At 38.8% G+C, this 22,429-nt stretch overlaps 1 protein-coding gene across 2 annotated transcripts in view; it reads left to right on the top strand.

Annotated features, from left to right (window-relative positions):
• The window catches only part of LOC124721435 (ATP-binding cassette sub-family G member 8), a 323,750-nt gene that overhangs the window by 242,001 nt on the left and 59,320 nt on the right, over positions 1-22,429 (top strand). For both annotated transcript variants that reach the window (XM_047246412.1, XM_047246413.1), the window contains 3 exons: positions 6,209-6,450; positions 11,045-11,264; positions 19,965-20,156. In XM_047246412.1, coding sequence (XP_047102368.1) covers positions 6,209-6,450; positions 11,045-11,264; positions 19,965-20,156 — 654 coding nt within the window. The remainder of the gene's footprint in view (positions 1-6,208; positions 6,451-11,044; positions 11,265-19,964; positions 20,157-22,429) is intronic.

Genomic DNA, 22,429 nt, shown 5'->3' with positions numbered 1-22,429 from the left:
GGAGGTAACTGGTAGAATACTTAACTTTAATCCATTAATGTTGAACGTAGCTCTTGTCTGTACATTATTTACAATATCAATAGCAACTGAACATGGCGCCTTGCTAGGTCATAGCAAATGATGTAGCTGAAGGCTATGCTAACTATCGTCTCGGCAAATGAGAGCGTATTTTGTCAGTGAACCATCGCTAGCAAAGTCGGCTCTACAACTGGGGCGAGTGCTAGGAAGTCTCTGTAGACCTGCCGTGTGGCGGCGCTCGGTCTGCAATCACTGATAGTGGCGACACGCGGGTCCGACGTTTACTAATGGACCGCGGCCGATTTAAAGGCTACCACCTAGCAAGTGTGGTGTCTGGCGGTGACACCACACATGGTTGATGATGGGGCTGGGGAGTTGGCGGGTCCTCCAGAACACACTCCACTGTTCATGTCTGCAGCTGGTCAAAGTGATGGGACATCCTCCCATCAGGAGTGCAGACAGTGTACAGGCACTAGCCCCAGAGATGCTCAATGATGTCAGGAACCCAGTTTGGTCTGTGGCTGAAACCTCGAGCCCAGACAGATGCACCCGGCTCAAACCGTCGCAGAGCTGGTGACGCCAGCAGATGCGGCATTGGATGCTGCAGGTAAATGAGGGTCTGTGGCTGCGTCCATGTAGCAGCTCTGCTAGGCTCTTGTCCCCTCTGGAATGAAATGGTATGAAGTCAAAACACAGTGTAAAGGAGCTTCAGGGGACCTGCAGGATACATACTTCCACATCTGAGTTTTAAATATCCTAACCATGTGTTCAGCATCGCCATTAGATTGAGGATGAAACTGACAAAAACATGCAATTTCTCAAGAAATAAACTGGGGGCCATTATCAGTAACCACAGCATATGGAAGTCCCTCAATTGTAGAAATCTTAGACATGGCCAAGATAGTGGCCGCCGTGGACTTGGACGGACAACACATCATTTAGGGAAACTTGAAGCAGGTGTCCACTACAATGTGCCAATACTGATTTAGGGATTGCCCAGCAAAATCGACATGTAGACACTTCCACAAGTGCTGCGGCATCAACCAGGGGGTAGAAGATGTCCATGGGGCCACTTGGTGCTGAACACAGTGAGTGCAAGTGGCGATAAGCCGCTTATGTCTCCATCTCTCCATCTATGCCTGGCGAATACACATGCCAGTGGGCCAAAGCTTTGGTGCGAGAGTTCCCTCAATTACCAATATGCAGAAGCTGCAGTACATTGTGGTGTAAGGAAGCAGGAATCACAACCTGGGGAGCAGCGTCCTCCATAGCTAACAAAAGAAACCCATCAAACACAGAAAAGCAGTGCTGGAGGGAGAAGCAGTTATGCAAGGGACTCAAGGCACAGCTCGAGGGTTTTTCTGGCCAACCGTGCTGCACAAGAGAGAGGACCCAACTAAGTACAGAATCCATGGTGACGGCCAATGCTATCATGGCACTAGTGATGGGAAAACCTTTGACACACTCTGGTTCTCAATATCTAAATAGAAACAAAGGAATTCCTGCTGATCAAATGCTGGGTCCAGCCCAATCAGAAGGAGAGATGAGGCATCAGCGTTGATGTGGTGGACTGTTGGCCAGCAATGGATCTGATAATGCTAACAGGAGAGGAAGAGAGCCCACCACTGCAAATGATGCACTGCCTTATGGGGCACAGAAGCCAAAGGATTGAAAAGAGCAACCAACAGCTTGTGGTATGTGGTAAATGGAACTTAGATCAGTACAAGAAGATTTGAGTTTTCTTGAGAGCGAACACAATCACTAAATCCTCTGCTACTGAGAGGGAGTTAAAGCCTTAGAAGCATAAGCAATGGGTTATTCAGACCCGTCCACGTATTTGTGTGCCAACACTGTGCCAAGACCATGCTGAGAGGCATCTTTAGCCAACATGGGATGCTGACCTGGCTAAGAAGTGGCCAGACACCGGGCAGGGTGAAGCTTAGAGTTAAGCAAAGAGAACATTTGGCCACAAGCTGGGGTACCAGAAAAATACACATTTTTATTCAAAAATGTGTGCAGGGGCTGAGCGATAGTGAATGCACCCGGTAAAAACTTACAGAAGTACGCAACTTTACCTAGAAACGGCTACAGTTCCTTAATGGAGGTCGGCCGCGGCAAAGCTGAAACTGCGTCAACATGATGACGCAGTGGCGTGATCTCTGTGTGAGAAACCTTGAAACCTAGGTAGTCAATAGATGGCTGAAAAAATTGAGATTTGCACTTGAGACCCACAGATTGCACAACAGAAAACAACAACTGGAGATCTCTAAGGCGGTCTTCGGTTAAAGAATCTGAAACAGTGATATCATAGAGGTAATTGATGCAGCCAGTCACAGAGGCTGTAAGCTGTTCTAAAAAATGCTGAAAAATTGTGGATGCAGTAGTGACTCCAAAAGGCAAGTGTTGATGTTGGTATAAGCTGAAAGGTGTATTGACAACGAGAAGTGGCCTTATCTGAGGGGAGCTCAAAGTACACTTCTGACATGTCAATCTTGGAAAAGTACTGGCCACTTGATACTTTTGTGTCTGTGCAGCTCATCAGTGTAGGTCAAAGGGTATTTATATACCACAAACTGTTCATTAATCATGACACTGAAGTTGCCACAGAGGCGAATCTTACCTGTTGGCTTCTTAACCAGTGGTGTAGCCCAGTCACTGGAAGAAACAGGCCGAATGACATCAAGCGATGTCAAATGGTCTAATTGGGCCTTGACAGAGTCATGCAATGTAACAGGCACCTGCTGTGCCTGAAAGAAAATGAGGGTGGGTGGACTCTTACATGGTAATGTGGGCATGAAGACTGGTAGCACAACTGAGCCCAGGGGAAAACAGAGACAAAACCTCAGGGAAGAGGGACTCCAGTTGCTGTTACAGAACTGATCTAACACTAAATTTATGTCATTGGCAATGGAGAAACAGAAAGCGTTAAATGCATCTAACCTGAAAAGATCTGTGGTAAGGGAATGATCCATAAACAACAAGGAAGATGAGAGGGTGAACAACAGATTTGTAAGATACAGGAGCAGAGAACTACCTAGGATCAGAATCTGCTGTTTATTGTAGCTAACCAAATTCCATGAAATCTGTGTGAAGGGATGGGAGCCCAAGTCCATGTATGTTTGCGTATTTACCGAGGTCGCTGCTACTCTTGCATCCACTTGCATTTACAATTTGTTCAGGGAGACAGTCATTGTAAATGTACAGTTTATGTCCATCAGTACTACTGTGTCCACCACATTTGAAGAGGTGTTACACACCAATGCAATGTGGCCTTTCTTTCGACACTTGTTGCAAACAGCCCAACACTTTGGGCACACAGTACACTCACGTTGGCTGAAGCAGTATGATACGGATCTTAAAAACTTGTTGCAGCAAAGCCAGTCTGTTAAATGTATACTACTCCTATGTGCATTCTGTAATTAAATATGGCATAATCTTCTGGGGCAATGCAACAACAAATATTAAACTTTTCAGGATGCAAAAGAGAATATTAAGAATTATTGAAGGGGTAAACAATACGAAATCATGCAGACCCATATTCAAAAAACTGTCAGTTCTTCCTCTTCCTTGCATTTTTATCTACGAAACATCAGTTTTCATCAAACAATATATTGATAGCTGCCCAGATATCTTATTAAAAAATGAAGATATACATGCACACAATACAAGGCAAAAATCTGACCTTCATATGAAACAGGTGAGAACATCATTGTGCCAAAAAGGCACACTACATACTGGGATAAAGATTTTCAATAATCTACCTAACCATATTAAATCAGCAGGTAAACTCTGTAGTTTTAAGGCTGAAGTAAAGGCATATTTAATTGATCATTGCTTTTACAGTCTGACCGAATACATAAAATCCAAACAACAAAAATAAATATGCATTATGAATATTCTACCTTGTATGTTGCCTCTAATGTTTGTTGTATGTATGAATCTTTGCTAAATTACTTCAATATCTAGTCCTGGATTGCAATACAAACTGTATTTTATCTTGTAAATACCTAACCATGTCCAGTATCCTTGTATATATTCTATACATGTAGGATTTGAAGGACAAAATAAATAAATAAGCAATTTTCACTCAGTTAATACTCAGCAGAAATCCAATCTGCATTTGGATCACACTTCCTTAACTTTTGTGCAGAAAGGTGTGTAGTATAGTGCTGCATTCATCTTCAATAAGCTACCACAAGAATTCAAAAATCTTAGCAGTAATCCACGTGCTTTCAAATTGAAACTGAAGAGTCCCCTCATGGGACACTCCTATTCTGTTTGAGGAATTCCTTGAAAAATTTAGCTGATTCTTATGTTATGTTGTTGATTGCATTACTTAAAGTTATAGCTTGACTTTTTTGGGTTCATAAACATTTTATTTTATCTATTGTTACTTTTATGTTGTAATTTCATGTACTGATACGTTCCATGACCTTGGAGATTTGCTCCTCAATTTGGTCCTACGGAACTAGATGTGTAAATAAATGAATAAATATACATGATTGACCTGACAGTCAGGATGAACAGCAATCTGTGGCTGTTCACTGATAATTCTGTGATGTATGGGAAGGTGTCATCATTGAGTGTGTGTAGGAAGATACAAGATTACTCAGACAAAATTTCTAGTTATGTGATGAATGGCAGCTTGCACTAAATGTAGGTAAACGTAAGTTAATGAGGAGGAAAAACAATCTGTAATTTTTGAATACAGCATTAGTGTTGTGCTGCTTGACACAGTCAAGACAATTAAATACGAGAGGCATATCAATGCAAAGGGATATGAAATGGAATGAGGACACAAGCCTGGTATCAGGGAAGCAGATTGTTGGCTTTGGTTTACTGGGAGAATTTGAGGAAAGAGTGGTTCATCTGTAAAGAACACCACATATATAGAAGACTAGTATGACACATTCTTGAGTATTGCTCAGTTGTTCAGGATCCCCACCAGGTTGGATTAAAGAGAGACATCAAAGCAATTCAGAGGCGGCTTGTTATATTTCTTATCGATATGTTGAATCATGTTGAATTGTGTAGATGCTTCATGAACTCAAATGTGTTTTCCTGAAGAGAAGAATATGTTCTTTTTGCAGAACACTACTGAGAAAATTTGGAGAACTGTCATTTGAAGCTGACTGCAGCCCGGTTCTACTGCCACCAATGTACATTGCACATAAGGGTCATGTAGATAGGATAACAGAAATTAGGGCTCATATAGAGGCATATAGACAGTTGTTTTTCCTATATTATGTTTGTGAGTGGAACAGGAAAGGAAATGACTAGCAGTGGCACAAAGTACCCTCTGCTATGTGCCATACAGTGGCACATGTAGATGTAGAGTGGACACAGATCATCTGATGTAGAAGTTGAGTACATTTCATAAAATAAAATCGTGTAATTATGTAGCCCAGAAGTTTGTTGTTTGACTATTCCTGAAGTTGCTTTCATTAATTTACATTACCATTCTTCTTCATTGCTTATCTGTGGGAAGCTTTGTAATATAAACTGTAGGACACATAAACAGCTGTGTTTTAAGGATGTGGTAGCAAATAAAACTACAATAGCACTGTTCACATTGTCATTACTTGGTTCACAGGTAGTGCAAAGTCTAGCTTACCATAACCGCAGAATATGATTCATTCAGGTCCTTACACACAATGCAGCTAAAAGTACAGGCTCACTCACAATAAGTAGCATATACTCAATGAAACTGTATACAGTAAATTTAGGTCACTAAATTTAAATGTAATGTGTTTATGGATGTTTAACCTGTAGCATATTCTGAGAGCATGCATCTTTACCGTCAGAGTAAAATCTTAAGTTAGTCACTATAACACACAAATTTCTTTCTGTAGTTTCATTTACTAGTCTCATATGTGGCAATTTGGTTAATGTACAAAAGGTCCATCTCAGCACTAAAAAACGACTTCCATCTGATGTTACTTCACCATTTATAATGACAACATTCATACCACAAACTTCTCAACATATCTGTTCTTGTGAAATAAACAACAGACAACTAATCTATGTTTATATTATCATTTGTAACTATAGTTTGTAAAAAGTGCTCTAATGTCCATTTTAGTAATACATAAGAGAAATTGTAGATTCTCACAATTGTGGACAAGATATAAATGAACATGAAAAAACTATGTGCAAAGTATAACAGAAGTATTTCATGCACAAATTTCAGAAGAAGAAGGCACGGCCCTACTGGAGGTGTTATCAGGGCGTTCCTCTAACATAGGCAAGATCCGTGGTGACGTCATATTAAATGGGCAACCAGTACATTCAAAACAATTAAAGGAATGTGTTGCATATGTCCATTGTGATGGCTTCCTGTGCCCAGATCTGAGTGTTCTTCAGACACTTCATTTTTACAACTGGATGCGAAAGGCCAGCAGTCTCATCACAAAAATGGCGATTAAAGACAGGGTAAGATATATGTGTAATGTGTTAAGGTAAATTAAATCTTAATTGTTGTGCTTTATGCATAATCTTAATTGCTGTACTTTATACATGTTTCTGCAAATGGCAGTTACTGCTAATTACCCACCTCCTTCTCTCTCCCCCTATATATATATATATATATATATATATATATATATATATGTGTGTGTGTGTGTGTGTGTGTTACATTTTGTTTCTGAACTAAATAGTGCATTAAACATACATGTAATATATGGGAATATGACTGTTGGATTTTCTACGATTACTATAAACCAACAAAAAGTTCCATGATTGTTTTGTGATTTAATAGCTAATTATACCACAGCATAAAGAACACAGTTTGCCTTTGCATCTTTCATACATCCTGTCAAGAAGATGGTGCCATGTTGCTAGTGGATTTTTTCACAATTTTCTTTTCAATTTTGTATTTAGTTGGAAACTATTTATGCTATAAATGTTTATACATTTTAACAAACTGGTGAATGTCCTAAGTCCATGCTGTAGCTGGTGGGGGACATGTGGCAGTGCCAAGAGTGCAGTGAATTTGTTGAGTGTACTGTGACAGGAAACCTAATATTTTGAGCTATAAGTACACAATTTCTGTAGTAAGAAGAAACTGTTAGCATCAGGTAGCCTCTTAGTTGTACAGTAACATCTCTTGTGTTGCAGCTATATTCATAACTTCAGATTTTTCCGCCAGAAAATTATTTCAATAAATTTGAAAACTGCATACTATAACCCTCTTTTATAAATAAACTAAATTTAAGTAGTACATTACTGACTCAAAATGTAACAAAATATTCAGCAGTAAAATGTCGCTGGTGTTTTGGGGAAAGCTGGTATTACCTCGAGCCTTTCTTGGTCATACAGTTTCTATGAAATGCATCTAGAGCATACGTCATGCAAGCATAAGAATTTGTAGACAACACCCCTTTAAGGACAAGATGAATATTAAACTTTATCTCCAACTAATTCAGTGTGATTTGTGTTTTCTATCACACTGTTATCTGGATGCTATTAACAAACACTGTATTTATTCATTTATAGAATGAGATTTTTTCTCGAGTTTATCATTCAAAAAATGCAAAGTTTTCTTATATTTACAGATTAAGCTATTGCTGCTGAGGTCAACATTTTTACATTGTTTAAGAGAGTATATAGGGGTCATCTTTCATTCACAGATGAAGCTTTGGCTATTGAGGCCATGTGCAGATTTATTTTGAAGAATCCGGAAGGGCAGGACTAGCAAACCATACTATCCTTCAAACAGGCTCAAGATTTCCTGATATGCTGAAATACTCGATACAGTATCAGCATTGCTTGACCAGTCACATGACATTTGAGTCGAGCACTGCTACTGCAAGAGATACACGAGAAACTATGAACTAGCTGCTACAACAATCTATTGTTCTGCTTAAAATTTGACGATTTTGTGAAACACAGAAAGAAACAGCATTAAGATCTATCATCTAACAAACTCGTGTTGTATTTGACAGGCTTGCAATAAAGCTTCTCATTTATGTATGGATACCGTATACAAACATTAATGCTGCTTTTTAAGGAAAGGTAACATTCAAAAGCTTAAATGTTGTCATGCAAATAACTTTACTTGACTCTGAAACCAGATCAGTACTTTATTTAGTTTATGAGAAACATTCAGATGAAATAAGAAGGGAAATTAATCCTGAATGAAAAGTGTAACAAATGAAATAAATCATATTAAACTGACTGTAATTGTTATTGCAAGAATAAATTACAGCAGTTAGGTCCATCATGGAGATAGTACCAACAGACTTCAGTAGATCACGGGATGAGCAAAAGTTTGAGAATTGGACTGAAATGTGATTACAATTTTTTATTTATCTCTTACTTGCTGTTATTTTATATTACTTGCTCACCAGAAGATATTGTAATTTGTTTTTCACAGCTGCTCATGCACAGCACAGTGGAAGGGCTGTAGGAGAACAGTAACACTGGTTTGGCTGAGAACTGCGATGAGTGTGGGGAGGCAAGTAGAGCACAAGCAACAAATTATGCTGTGTTGTCAACTGGGGGAATCTATACCCTGTACTTTGGCTTTTTATGAACATCTACCATGTTCAAACTACAGTTTGGTTGAATCCATTTGTAGTAGGAATTTGGTTGACTTTAAAATTGGACAAACACTCAATAGATACTCACCAGTAGCATTCATGTCTGCAGGAAATGGTAAAATTCTAGATAAGGGCCAGTGACGTACTTGCATGTTTCATGCTACAATGTTGTCGACACGCACTGTGATGTGTAACAGGAATGAAAGGGGGTGTGTCAGCTGCTGGATCTATGCAACTAGTGAAAGAGAGGCAGGCAGGCAATATGTTTGGAAGCAAGAGACATTGTAACACTTCACATCAGTATAATAATGAAATGTGATATGTATCCTAGGGAAAAAGAAATTCATCTGAGATCTCAGATCCTAATGTAACTATAACCTCAGGAATCACAACATATTCAGAAGAAACAGCCAGATATTTGTGACGACGAAGATAGAAACCTCACAGCTGTGCTATTAGAATGGTGGTGCAGTGGTGGTGGTGGTGGTGGTGGTGGTGGTTATGATGATGAAAAGCAGTGAAACCGCAGATGACAGGAGTAGTAAGCAGGAAAGATAGAAAAGAAATAGTCCACACATTAATGTAAATCACTGGTTTTTCTATTTATTATTTTTCCTTGTTACATCAAATTATAGACAATCAATAAATGGCATAAATTTATAATAGGTTTAATTTTAACTTTTAAGGCAGATACTTTACATCAATAAAACAGTTTGTGGTTTTGATTACTCATAATATGCTAAAATATGTCCTTAAAACAAAAGGGGTTGTCTTGTATTTGGGGTTATCTTATATTTGGTAAATGCAGTAAATCTGTAGTTGTTAGATAGCAACTTTTTTCATTCATTGTTATTAAACTGTATACCATTTTATGATGCTGCTTTCACACTTGTTGGATATAAGAGTATGCTATTCTGTGGAGTCTGGAAACTGGATTAATGTCTGTACATGTTCTTATGGATATTCATTCAGTGTGTTCACATTTTCCGGCTGTCACTGCATCAGGTATTCTTTGTTGGCTTGTGTGCCTGTGCACTGCTTATTAGGGTTGTGCATAAACTTGTATCATTTTCTCATACATTTAATAAACACAACAGATACACATGACAGAGACATTAGTCATCAACAATGCATTCTCCTTCACTATGTGCAACAGTCTCCCAATGCTGGGGTAACCTTTTGATTCCCCAACTGTAGAAATCATGTGTATTTGAGGTGAACTACTCATCAAGCCATGTTCAGAGTGCATTTTCACCTGGAAAGGAAATTCCTGGAAGGTTGTTCAATAGAGAGCAGAAAAAATGAAAAATTTGAGGGTACAAGACCATATGAATAAAGTGGTTGCGGAATGACTTCCCACCCCAGCTTCTCTCTAGTATTTTTTCTTCAGTCTAGCAGAATGTGGGTGGATGTTGTTGTGGAGTAGCATCACTTCATGCAGTCCCTCAGGTCAATGTTCTTGGACTGCATCTGCAAGACATCTTAGTTGTTGACAGTAAATGTCAGCAGTGATGGTTATACCTCTGGGAAGCAGTACATAGTACAGCACACCATCGCCATTCCATGAGAAACATAACATTATGTTTTGTGAATGCATGCAAGTCTTTGTACCCGGTGTTGCTGCTTTGTTTCTGCTCAACCATTCCTGTGTTAGCACAAAGACACCATTTCTCGTCACCAGTAACAATACAGGATAGTGGTGGTCAGTGTTGTTCACTAGCCAATTGATGATGAGCAAGCGGGGACGCACATATGGCCACCCTGATGTTTGTGATTTTGGCTTAGACCATGCTGTAGCTATACACCAAATATTTGAACCTTCATCATTGCATGAAAATGTTGCATGATTGTGGAATGACCATAGTTCATAACATTTGACAATGTACAGGGGCATGGATCATTGTGGATTAACGTGTTTAAATGATTTTCATCAAACCCTGAAGATCTTCCTGATTGTGGAGAGTCACTAATGTCAAAACAAGAGAACCATTTTCTTGTCATGCTCTGTCCATCGGCATTATCCCTATATACAGCAGAAATGTTTCTGGCTGCCTCTACTGTTTTCACCCATCTGTTGAACTCAAACAGAAGAATATATCAGAAATACTCCAATTTTTCGACTTGGCACTCCATTTTCTAGCATCCATAGCTCCACTCACTATATACAAATGACAAAATGGCAATATGTAAACTCATGTAGCAGCAGTGAATTAAAAATAAAAAAAAACAACAATTGATAAATAAGCCCAGAGGAACTGGAATACCAACATGCAAAGCAAAAACACTATGAACTTGTGCACCAACCGAATATTACTAGACTTCCATCTTGTCAAATACAGAAGTTATAGGGAGAACTGTTCCTGTTTTTGCAAAGCAGTAAATCACAAGAACTTACTTTTCAACTTACCTTCATAAAGTTTCAAAAAAATCCATGTCATAGTTTTACAATACTTTTTTTACACATTTTGTGCTTCTTTGTGTTTCAGATTGATGCTCTAATTGAAGATTTAGGACTAGATCAAGTGAGATACACCAAAGTGGCTAGTCTGACAATGTCTGAAAAGTGTCGACTGAGTGTGGCATCTCAGCTGTTATTGGATACTGATATAGTTGTGCTCGACCAACCCACGAGAGGAATGGATATTTTTGACACATTTTTCCTGATTGAATTCTTGAGACAGTGGGCTGGAAATGGTGGAGCAGGAGGTAATCTGTATTGATCTTTTACTGTAGAATCATATGCTCTATTGCTTAATGAGAATGTTACATGTGAGCTGTGAGTTTTTAACAGTCAGGTATTGCACAGTATATATGTAGACCAATCCAGAAAAACATATTCTCAACATCCTTTGTTAAATTTGCTTTGGCTTACCAAAACTATACCAGGAAAATGCTAGGATAGTTCTCTCACCTTTTTCTACCTTAAAATGTTCTGACTCAAATACACTAACTGATAAAATTGCACTATACCTTACTAAACAACAAACGAGTTAGAGAAACTGGATGCCAACAAACTACTAGCTGCTTCTTTTCATCTGACAAGTAGAAGTGTACCAAGTTTTCTCATAGACAATTGAGAGTTTCTCAATGGAGATCTGCACCCTGTTACTATATATTCTTCAGTGGCCATTTACAGCCAGATTAATCTTAGCGTCTTTCAATATTTTGTTTGTGTTTAGTCTTTGCATATAGGGCAATACCTTTATTACACTGACTCTTCATAAAGTGTATTCTAATTTATAAGCAGTATGTAAAATAAGGGAAAGGCAACTACTCACCTCTAGCAGGTCGATGCTTGGAACACAATAACATATACCAGAAACAGCATTCGCACTAGCTTTTGAGCACTAGCTCTTTTTTTTCCAGTCGTAGTATACACACACACACACACACACACACACACACACACACACACACACACACACACACACAAACCACACAAACTCACACTCTCATGGCCACAGCAAGGCTAATTATTGATATTCGGTGACTGAAAGCAGTCACTTGAGCTGATGGTGGAGGGAGTGGTAGGGAAGGACACCAGGAGGAGGTAACAGGAAAGAGGCATGGGCACACAAGAAGTCAAAAAAGATACAGGGGGTACAACAAAAAGAGATATAAGAAAAGGGAGATGGGGAGAACTGAGAGGAAAAAATGGGAGGGAGAAATAGGAGAGAAAGCTGAAGGTAAAGAAGGAGAAAGGGAGGGGAGACAGAAAAGTGAGGGGTTGATAAAGGGAGGGGAGAGGAGAAGGGGAAAGGAGAGAGAGAGAGAGAGAGAGAGAGAGAGAGAGAGAATGCCTGCATCCCCCCCCCCCCCCCTCAGTTCTCCCCATCTCCCTCTTCCTACATTTCTTTTTGTTGTACTCTCTGCACTTTTTCGTCATCTGTTCAAAGATGAAGCCATCTGTTAAGAGACCTGCCTCTTTCCCACTACCATTTCCTTGTGTCTTTCCCTATCCCTTCCCACCTCCATCAGGTCAGGCAACTGCTTTCAGTAATCAATTATCAATAATTAGTTTTGCTGTGGCCATGGGAACATGCATTTTGGTATCTGTGTGGCTGTATGTTTGTGAATGTCTGTACTGTTTCTGGAAAAAGAGCTAGTGCTTGAAAGCTAGTGTGAATGCTGTTTTCTGTTATGTGTTACTGCGCTCCATGCATCGAAAGGTGAGTGGTTGCCTTTCCTTTATTTTACATATTGCTCCATCCAGAAATTCAAATTTATAAACACCCAGTTTTGACATGAACACTCATACAACTTTCCACTGGCTTAGTTGCAAACTGTGGAAGAAGCATGGAAGAGTTTTAATAGCACTCTGTTAAAAGCAGCAAAGGATGTATGTGAAAGAACTGGTAGTAAAGGGGGACGCATTGATGGAATTCTGAAGTTAAAGAAGCAGTTTCGAAGAAGAATAAAGCATTTGGGGTATGGTTTCATCAAAGGACATCAGAAGCAAGGGAAGAATATCAAGTGAGAAAGAGGAATGTACAAATAGTGATTGTAGAGGAAAAGAGAAAGTGGATAGAAAAATGGAACATGAACAGGATAACAAAGGAAATAATTCAGTACAGAATGATCAGAAATAGGAGAAGAGGAATGGCAGAGAAAGGAAAAATGGCTCATAGAAATGGAAATGAGGTGGAGGAACTGTACCTTATAGAGCCATGGAGGACCTATTTTGATGATTTGCTGAATCTGGATAGAGTATTTGAAGAAGATAGAAATATGGAAGAGATAGAGAGTGATTGGAAATTTTTAAAAAATCTGGCGTGGAAAGAAGTCCAGGAGGCACTGAAGAGCATGACAGGAGGAACAACAGTGAGATTGGATGAACAATGTGTGGAAATTATCAGAGCAGTGGAAGATGCAGATAAACACTGGCTGTATAAAATTATGAAAGCTTTACAAAATGAAATGATGAGTCCATAACACTGGATGAATAGAATAATTGTACCTGTATTCAAGAAGAGAAGCCAAAGAGGTGTAAAATAACTAGTGGCATTATTCTTATGTGCTACTGAGGAAAAATTTAGGAGAGAAGTCTGGAGAGACAAATCCAGAAAACAATGAAAAAGCACCAAAGAGAACAACACTACAGTTTCAGGCTAAGTAGGTCCACAATAGATGTCATATTTGTATTGAGGCAGCTGTAAGAACATTGATATTATTGTGGGGGAGATCTGCTAATGGTATTAGTGAAATCATACACTGCTGTTCCCAAAAGTAAATTTTTGGAGGTACCAAGAAGAAAGGGACAGAGAAGCAGACTGCGCTGAGGTTCAAAGTACTGTGCCTGGGAAGTATAAGTTGTTTGAGAGTGAAAGATAGTTAACAGGCTGACACAGATAAATGATATGACAGAAGGAAAATCACTGCTTCTGTTACTTTTCTTACTGGTGATGATATGATACAGGTGGTGGGAGATATAGGAGACAGGATGACAGCGATGCTGTTTTCTGGTGATTTGATGGTATGGGGAAACAGTGAGGAGGAAATACTGTAAAAGTTAGGTGTATGGTAGGAGGGTGCACAAGAGCTTGGCCTAAAATTTAATTCAGAGGAGTGTGATCTGGTGGACACTACAAGAAAAAAGGATGGACCTGTAGTAAACATGACAGCTGAAGATAGTGTTAAGTTTCAAGTATGTTGGGAGTGTAATACAGAAAAATAGAAGAATGACAAAGAGATTAGTCAAGATGCAAGGCAAACTCATATCTTTTTGAGAGGATTAATATGGAACAAAGAGGTCGCCCAGAAAAGGAAGAAGGTTATATACCAAATGTATTATATACCTGTTCTGTTGTACACCTTTAAACCTGTGTCATGAAGGAAGTGAGAGAAAATAAGGTTCAAGCAAATGAAATGAAGTTTTTGGGAAGTCAGGTACATGTAACAAAAATGGAAAATGATATGATAAATGACTGACCAATACAAAAGAAGCGGTCTCGGAAACTGACATACCACTGGGAGAGTTGTGTGCTGACCACATGCCCCTCCATATCCGCATCCAGTGATGCCTATGGGCTGAGGATGAAACAGCAGCCGGGTGGTACCGTTGGGCCTTCATGGCCTGTTTGGGAGGAGTTTAGTTTTAATACAAGAGGAGACCAAGGAATAAAGATTAAAATGGTATAGGCATGTGCAGATAATGTATGAATAGACGATACCTAGGAAGATGCATGAGTTGGAGATTGAGGGTAGGAGACAAAGAAGAAGGGCAGTGTACAAATGGCTAAAAGGAGTGGAAGAAAACCTTAGGAAGAGAGGAGAATTCTGGGCCACAGTAGTGACAGAGAGGTGGTAGAAGACCAGAGAAGATGGAGATGCTTGTTTTCCAAGCAGACTCTACCAGTGGTAGGAAACTACATGATGATGATGATGATGATAATGATGATGATTCTGCATTACATGTATTTCAGAACTAAACAAAGTATCAGAAGAAAATTTCCTGCAACATTATGCTCAAATAAAATGTTCTCAGTGTTCTTGTCCTGTTAGATTTGATTAAGCACTGAACCATTAAATAGAAGATCAAGTTAGGACTCAGTTTCAACCAAATTTGTTTGTGTGTGCTTTCTGAAAAGTGTGGTGTTTATTGTACAGGGTGACAACTATTGAACTATATGAGAAAAAAGGTAAATTAGTTACTAATTACAGCATGCATACACTATTCGTATGTGCCAATTTTGCTTATTGACAAACCCATCCAAATGAAAGTGGGCTTCATCACTAAACCATCCATACTAATACCCACCATGCCATGCAGCCAACCGTGCAGTTTGAAAGTTCTAATGCAAACCATTCAGAAGTTATCATGATTTTATTTTATATACACTGAAGCACCAAGGAAACTGATGTTGTCATGCGTATTTGGATACAGAGATATGTAAACAGGCAGTGTATGGCACTGTGGTCAGCAATGCTTATATAAGTCAGCGAGTCTCTGACACAGTTGTTAGATCGGTTACTGATGCTACAATGGCAGGTTATCAAGATTTAAGTGAGTTTGAACGTGGTGCTATAGTTAGTGGTTGAGTTATGGGACACAGCATCTCCGAGGTAGCGATGAAGTGGGAATTTTCACATACGACCATTTCATGAGTGTACCGTGAATATCAGGAATCTGGTAACACATCAAATCTCTCCCGTTGCTGCAGCCGAAAAAGATCCTGCGACAACGGGACCATCAATGGCTGAAGAGAATCATTCAATTTGACAGAGGTGCAACCCTTCTGTTAATTGCTGTAAATTTCAGTACTTGGCAATCAACAAGTGTCAGCATGTGAACCATTCAACAAAACATCATCAGTATGGGCTTTCTGAGGCAAAGGCCCGCTCATGTACCCTTGATGACTGCACAATACAAAGCTTTACACCTCGCCTGGGACTGTCAATGCCAAAATTGGACTTTTGATGACTGGAAACATGTTGCCTGGTCAGACGAGTCTCATTTCAAATTGTATTGAGTGGATGGATGTGTACCGATATGGAGACAACGTCATAAATCGATGGATTTCAGGATCAGATACCACATGGTGCTCTATTAACTAACGTACGTAATGCACTGCTGCATTGTGCAGGATGATGTCAGCTTGTGGCCTGCAGATACATATCTGCATGCGATGGCTTGAGGTAGATGCTGTGTCCCAAAGTTCCATCTGCTTTCCTTCATACCAAAACATCAAGAAAAAGTAAAGTGCCATCTTTTTCCACTTGCATTGTGAAATTTATATTTAGAAGGAGTGAATTTAAATGCTGAAGAAACATAGGCAGAGTTTCAAGTCCATGTGGTCACACCACACCCCAGAAAACAAGAGGGTACAGGAGACAGAGGGCTTCCCATGGCAACACCATCCACTTATTCAAAATATTGGTAATGGAATAAGAAGTATGTTGAAGTAAGCACGTGTTTGAATAATGCCACTATGTCCTTCTGAAACTTGTTGCTGATGAGCTCAAAGAGTCCTGCAAGGGCACCTTTATAAATAAAGACACATCATAGAAACTTACTAAGAGATCTGATGATTGCAATTGAAGAGTTTTCAGGTGACCTGTGATATCTTCAGAGTTTTGAATATGATGTTCGCACTTGCGCATGAGAGGTCCCAATAGTGATGTCAGATATTTGGCAACAAAATAAGTAGATGTTCCTATGTTACTTACAGTGGGATGGAGAGGCGCCCCACTCTTATGGATCTTGGGTATGCCATAGAGTCTAGGAGGAACTGCAGGCTAGTGACTTGCACTGGAATCAAGCTTGTCCTGATGAGTTGCAAAGTCCTTCTCTGGATTTTACCTGTCAGATCACTTTTTAATTTACTGTATGGAGGATCGTTGAGCAGTTTGTATATCTTGCTATTATATTCTGTGTGTGAGAGAAGCACAGTAGCATTTCCTTTGTCAGCAGGTAAGATGACAATGTCTTTATCTCTTCTCAATTCTCATAGAGCATTTCTTTCAGCTGAGATGATGTTAAAGTTGGACTTCTTAGGTAAAGCTCAAGTCAAGATGCGGTATGTGTCATGCCATCTCTCTTTAGCAGCATCCTTAGGAAGTTTCAAATCAGCCTGCTCTATTCCACTAATCACATCTCAGATGGGAATGGTCCCCAGTGTAGGTGCAAAATTCAGACCCTTCTCTAGCACTGAAACTGCAGCGTTGTCCAAAGTCTTTTCCGTGAGATTAAACATGGTACATCTTATTAGCATGTCTTCTTGCATTCAGGCTTTGAGTCGATCGTATTTTGTCATTTGACTAACCTGGCTACCCAGTTCCAGCCTTCAGATGGAGTGATAGTAATTGTCCAGACACCCAGCACAATTCCTTAAGCATGTAGCGCACTCTTTCTCTCATAAGTGCTGCACTCGCCCATCATTTAATTCTAATGGTAGCCACAGAATTTATACAATGTTTAAATTTAGCAAAGGTAGGAATGGTTTGCTTATCACAGCATCTCAGTAAAAATGCAGGGCTGCTTAACAAGCTACCTCTCTTGAGACGTAACTTGTCAAACTCACGTATGTTCTTCGCCATCTCCGCACTGTAAAGGTACCAGATGTGACTCTTCAAGCTTTCCCAGCAGAAATAAAAATTTAGTAAATAGTCTTCACTGGTTTGCCACCAGATGATGTTGTGCAAATTCCACAATATTTCCTCCGATAAACTGTCTGACATCTTCAGGTGATTCAACTTTGCTGGTGGCTAGGTATGACTAATGGTATCCGCACATCAATGCCCTATATATAAACACTTGTGAGAAGAATGCGCAGGCATTCGAATCAAGCATGCACAATGATTTGCAGATAAATAGTGCCATCAGGGTGTCAACGTGCAGATACCATCAGCCATACCTAGCCACCAGTGAGGTTGAACCACCTGAAGATGTCAGACAGTTGCTCCGAGGAAATATTGTGGAATTTGCACATCATCTGGCGGCAAACCCGTGAAGACTATTTACAACATATCTACTGGGAAAGTTCAAAGAGTCACAAATCAAAATGTAGTTCACGTAGTATCAGAGCTCTGCCAATAACTATCAGAGTTCAAAAAATGCCACTAACAAAACTAATATACCAGTCAGTGCATTCTTCATATATTGGGGTTACAACTGCCTCAGACTGGGTCTGTGCTGTCATATATGCAGGAATCTGGTGAGGTCTCATCAGAGTGCACTCCTTATGACTAACTCTATGTGAGTAGTGATGACTTGGTGGTCGGCAGTAATGTTTCACCAGCTACTTGGCACTATGTTTAGCATCTCATAATGCATGTCCTCACTGATGGTGGTATTTTGAGTTTTGTCTTCACTAGCAACACTCCTTGAATGTCTTAAAAACTGTGGTGTGGTTCTTTCATGTCACAAAAATTTTCATAGATTTCAAGCTTTTCAAGTGAGAAGAGGCTCCTCTACTCTTTTAACTGAGTTTCACACTTGTATCTTCACCCCCAATTACCTTCAGAATTTTATTCTTATAAACCTCAAAGGTTTGACCTTGAATCTATGTCTGCCGTCATGTGCAGCTAGAAAGTAAATCACTGGATGAAACGTGTGAGTGGTGGCCTTTCAATTCTGACTGTCTTTATAAATTCTTGTAACCACTGGTATAGAAAAGAAAAAGAATATTTGCATATTGATAGCACAATACAATAACCACACAGTGTTACCACGTGACATTGATAATACTTATTGCCTGAATGACTTATTGTCCTAGAATGTATGCACACCACCATTTTATTTTTAGTGCCTTTTGAATCTCAGTATGTTTAAGTTTTCATCTCATTTGAAATATATGTACTCTGGTGCACTCACTCACTCGTTCATCCCAATGTCTACCTCATAATTTTAGTTCTACCTTTCCTACAAATTTTTCTTGGTTTTACATCTACTCATTGTTTTGCATATATTCATTGTTGATAGTCTCAAATTAGTCATGCAGGAAGTAGCTTACAAGACTCATTTACCCAATTCTTGCACATTACCCATCAGTCTGTGACCACTAACAGATGGAATTAAGGGAGGAGATAAAGAAGATTCAAATAAAAGTTTACATAATCAGCATGAGATTGTCACTGAGATGTTCATCTGATTCCAATGGCAGAGTGAGTTATAGTGGATCACAGAGCAGCTGGCTGCTAAAATACTAAGAAGAATTTCAAGAGGAGTCTAGCAACATGTTACTCCCCCCACCCCTGCAACACACACATGTATTTCACAAAATGACCATGACATTAAAGTCATGATATCTGAGCTTATACTGAGGTTCACAGCAAGTCATTCTTTGTGTGCAGAATTTATGAACAGGCAGAAGAATGGTACCACACTGTGTACCCTCTGCCACATACTGTAAGGTGGCTTGATGAGTAAAAATGTAGATGTAGAGTGCCAATCAGGACAGTCTTAGTTGTGTATTTTTCTGATATCCCTATTCCATAAGAAAATGCCTTTCAAATGTAGAGATATATTTGATGCTGAAAGGAAAAGTATGGAATGACTTTCTTTAGCTGTTTTCATTATTTTTTGTTCATATTTCTTTCCAATAGATATTGAATATTGCAGATTTGTCATGTGTGTTGCTAAATTATGATACATCTGTTAATTTCTATAGCTTTTAGAAATTAGCAGCCTAAATATTTATTGGTAATCTTAGTTATTTTTGTCAGAAGCATTGCATGTTTAGCTATATTTAATCAAATTGCACACTAATAAGCCTGAAACAGCCGTCATTTTGAATAACTGGAAACCCAAAAAAGGTTCAATATTTACCTTCAAACTCTCACCCACTGTCAGCAGTGTTATAATAAAATTAACATCAGTTTTCATTTGTGCAAGAGTACTATCAGGTTCTTTCTTTAGTTTTGATGTAAATGTTTTGATTTTGTAATACTGTTGTTCATTCATTGCAGGTATCAGTGGTGGTCGTATTGTAATCTTAACATTACATCCTCCAACATATGAGATATTTACAATGCTTTCGAGAGTTGTGCTTATATCGGCTGGACAATTAATGTTCAGTGGACGAAGACGAGACATGCTTCCATATTTTGCTACAGTAGACTATCCGTGTCCAGCCTATAAAAATCCTTCTGACTATTATCGTAAGTATTATAGATAAGACTCTGAGTTACTGCATTTAAGAGAATATTCAATATTTATGCATTCACATGCTTTGTGTCGTCATTTGAATAAGATCAACATAATTAACAACATTACAGTAGTTAGGTCTTCATCAGACAGAAAATATTTCTCATTAGAGTTCTAGAAAACAGGTGGAAATAATCCAGTAGTACTTAGTCTGTCAGATAAAATGAATGGCACAGCAATTTTTAATGTTACAGATGGATTTATAATCATTATCATCAGCCATTAGACATTTACTGCTGGAAAAAGGTCACCTATAGAGTTCTCCATGCATTACAGTCTTCAGCTAGTTCAATCTATGTTGCTTCTGCATATTTCCCAATGCCATCTATCCACATTCCATCTCAAGCTTTCCTCATTTCTAGGAATCTAGCAAAGTCCTTATTAGATCCATCTACCATTCCTTTACTTTTTTTACATGTTCTGCCCATTTCGGTATCATTTTCATTCCAGTCAAAATTTCACCTTTTCGTCCAATATGTTTCCTGGCCCATTTATTTGTTTTCATGTCTCTTCTAGTAAATTCCAACATGCATCTCTCTATTTCCCAATGAGCAGTTTTTAGTTTTGAATGTTTTATTTTTCTCACAGACAGTTGAAGTCTCTCAGCTGTAAGTCAAAACTGAAAATATACTCTGAAGACTTACCATTTTAGATGTTGATTTATAATTGATAGCCACTAACTAAGCATCCATTTTTCCTTAAGAGTACCTTACAGCTGTAGTTTGCATAATCACACATAGTGAGGTGGTACACTGAAGGTATGGCACATAACTCACACTTGTGCTTGTGGTCCAGCTATAATTACCTTTTTGTTGAATTAGCAGTGGGGGATTAAATAGTAATCTTACCACACCAACAACAACAACAGCTTCTACCAAAGACATGTACTGAACTTTTCATTGAAGTAAGCAGTTACAAAAGAAGATTGTGTCATTTTTATGTGTCAAGCTACTTGATATGTAATGAAGCTCGATCCTCCTCTTCTTGTTTGTGAATTCGTCAATCATCAGATTCACAGCAGGCTGTTTGCAGTCTATTTGGCTTAATAAAACTCGACTGATCACAGACAGTTTTATGTCACATTTATCCCTAAATATGCATAACAACTAGCTGTGATCTTAATTGGGAAAATCAAAAAATGATCCGTAGCAGTATTTTCGTGATTGTAATGCAGGTTCAAAAGTTTCAAAAGTAACAGACTCAAAGTTAATGGGTCTGTCTTGTAACTGTCTCATCGCTGTGCCCAATAGTTCACTGTAGATAATTCTGAATTTTGTTTCCAAACCGAGTGTTGCATCATACCTTGGATGTTTTGTTACTGGTTCCTCTATGTTTTGGCCACAAATGACACTATCCCACATTTCTTCAAATGTGTCACATTTGGTTTTCAAAATTTCTTTAAATTCATTAAGTTTTTTTTTTACAAACTAGCCAATATCATAAGCTATTGCTTCCAATATATCAAATTATGTATCAGTGAGGGGAAAGTTCCCACAAAAGTTGAAACTGAATCTTGTATTGTGATTTTAAACCCACGATCAGCAGCATTCCTCCCATTTTCATCTTCTTTAAAAGTGAAAACAGTTCACTGTGATACTCATACACAGTTTTAACTGAAAGAGACATAGAACTTCACTGAGTGACAGGCACTTTGGACAACCATTTCTTTACGTCTTGATCTAAAGCCATAATTCTTTTGGTTAACCTGAAGAAAAGGTACCATGGTCATTCACAAAGAGTAAATGCGTCCTTTGATCTTGATTTGGCTTGTTATAGCGTGAAATTCAGTCTTTGAGTGAAAGAGTGGACAAACATTGCAGTAGAGAACACTTTTTCATTCTAGACTGCAATCTACTGAATTACCAGTGAAAACTTCAGTCCCATTGTTACTCTGAGCAATTAGTTTTTCATTGCACCCATAATCTTGTATCACTTGTTCCAGAAATGACATAGTACGTCAGTTCCCTGTCATAAGAGCTGTTAATGAATTTTACAAATCTTTCATAGACTTGACCATCAGCTGTGATGTAGCAAAATGCTGAGGAGCCCTGCAAGAGATTTCAGTTAACGCTGTGTATGAGTGATTTCATAAGTAATAGAACCTGGTACGTTGTCTTGGAGGCAAGTGCTCATCAGAGACAAGGATATTGTTAGGAATGCCCTAGAGACGTGTGATAGGACTGCTCTTTCTCTATATACATCAATGATCTAATGGACTGAATGAGCA

The sequence above is a fragment of the Schistocerca piceifrons genome, chromosome X, assembly GCF_021461385.2.
Source record: "Schistocerca piceifrons isolate TAMUIC-IGC-003096 chromosome X, iqSchPice1.1, whole genome shotgun sequence".
NCBI classification, from domain to species: domain Eukaryota; kingdom Metazoa; phylum Arthropoda; class Insecta; order Orthoptera; family Acrididae; genus Schistocerca; species Schistocerca piceifrons.
The sequence above is the reverse complement of the archived record's forward strand: the minus strand, read 5'-3'. Positions and strand labels throughout refer to the sequence as shown.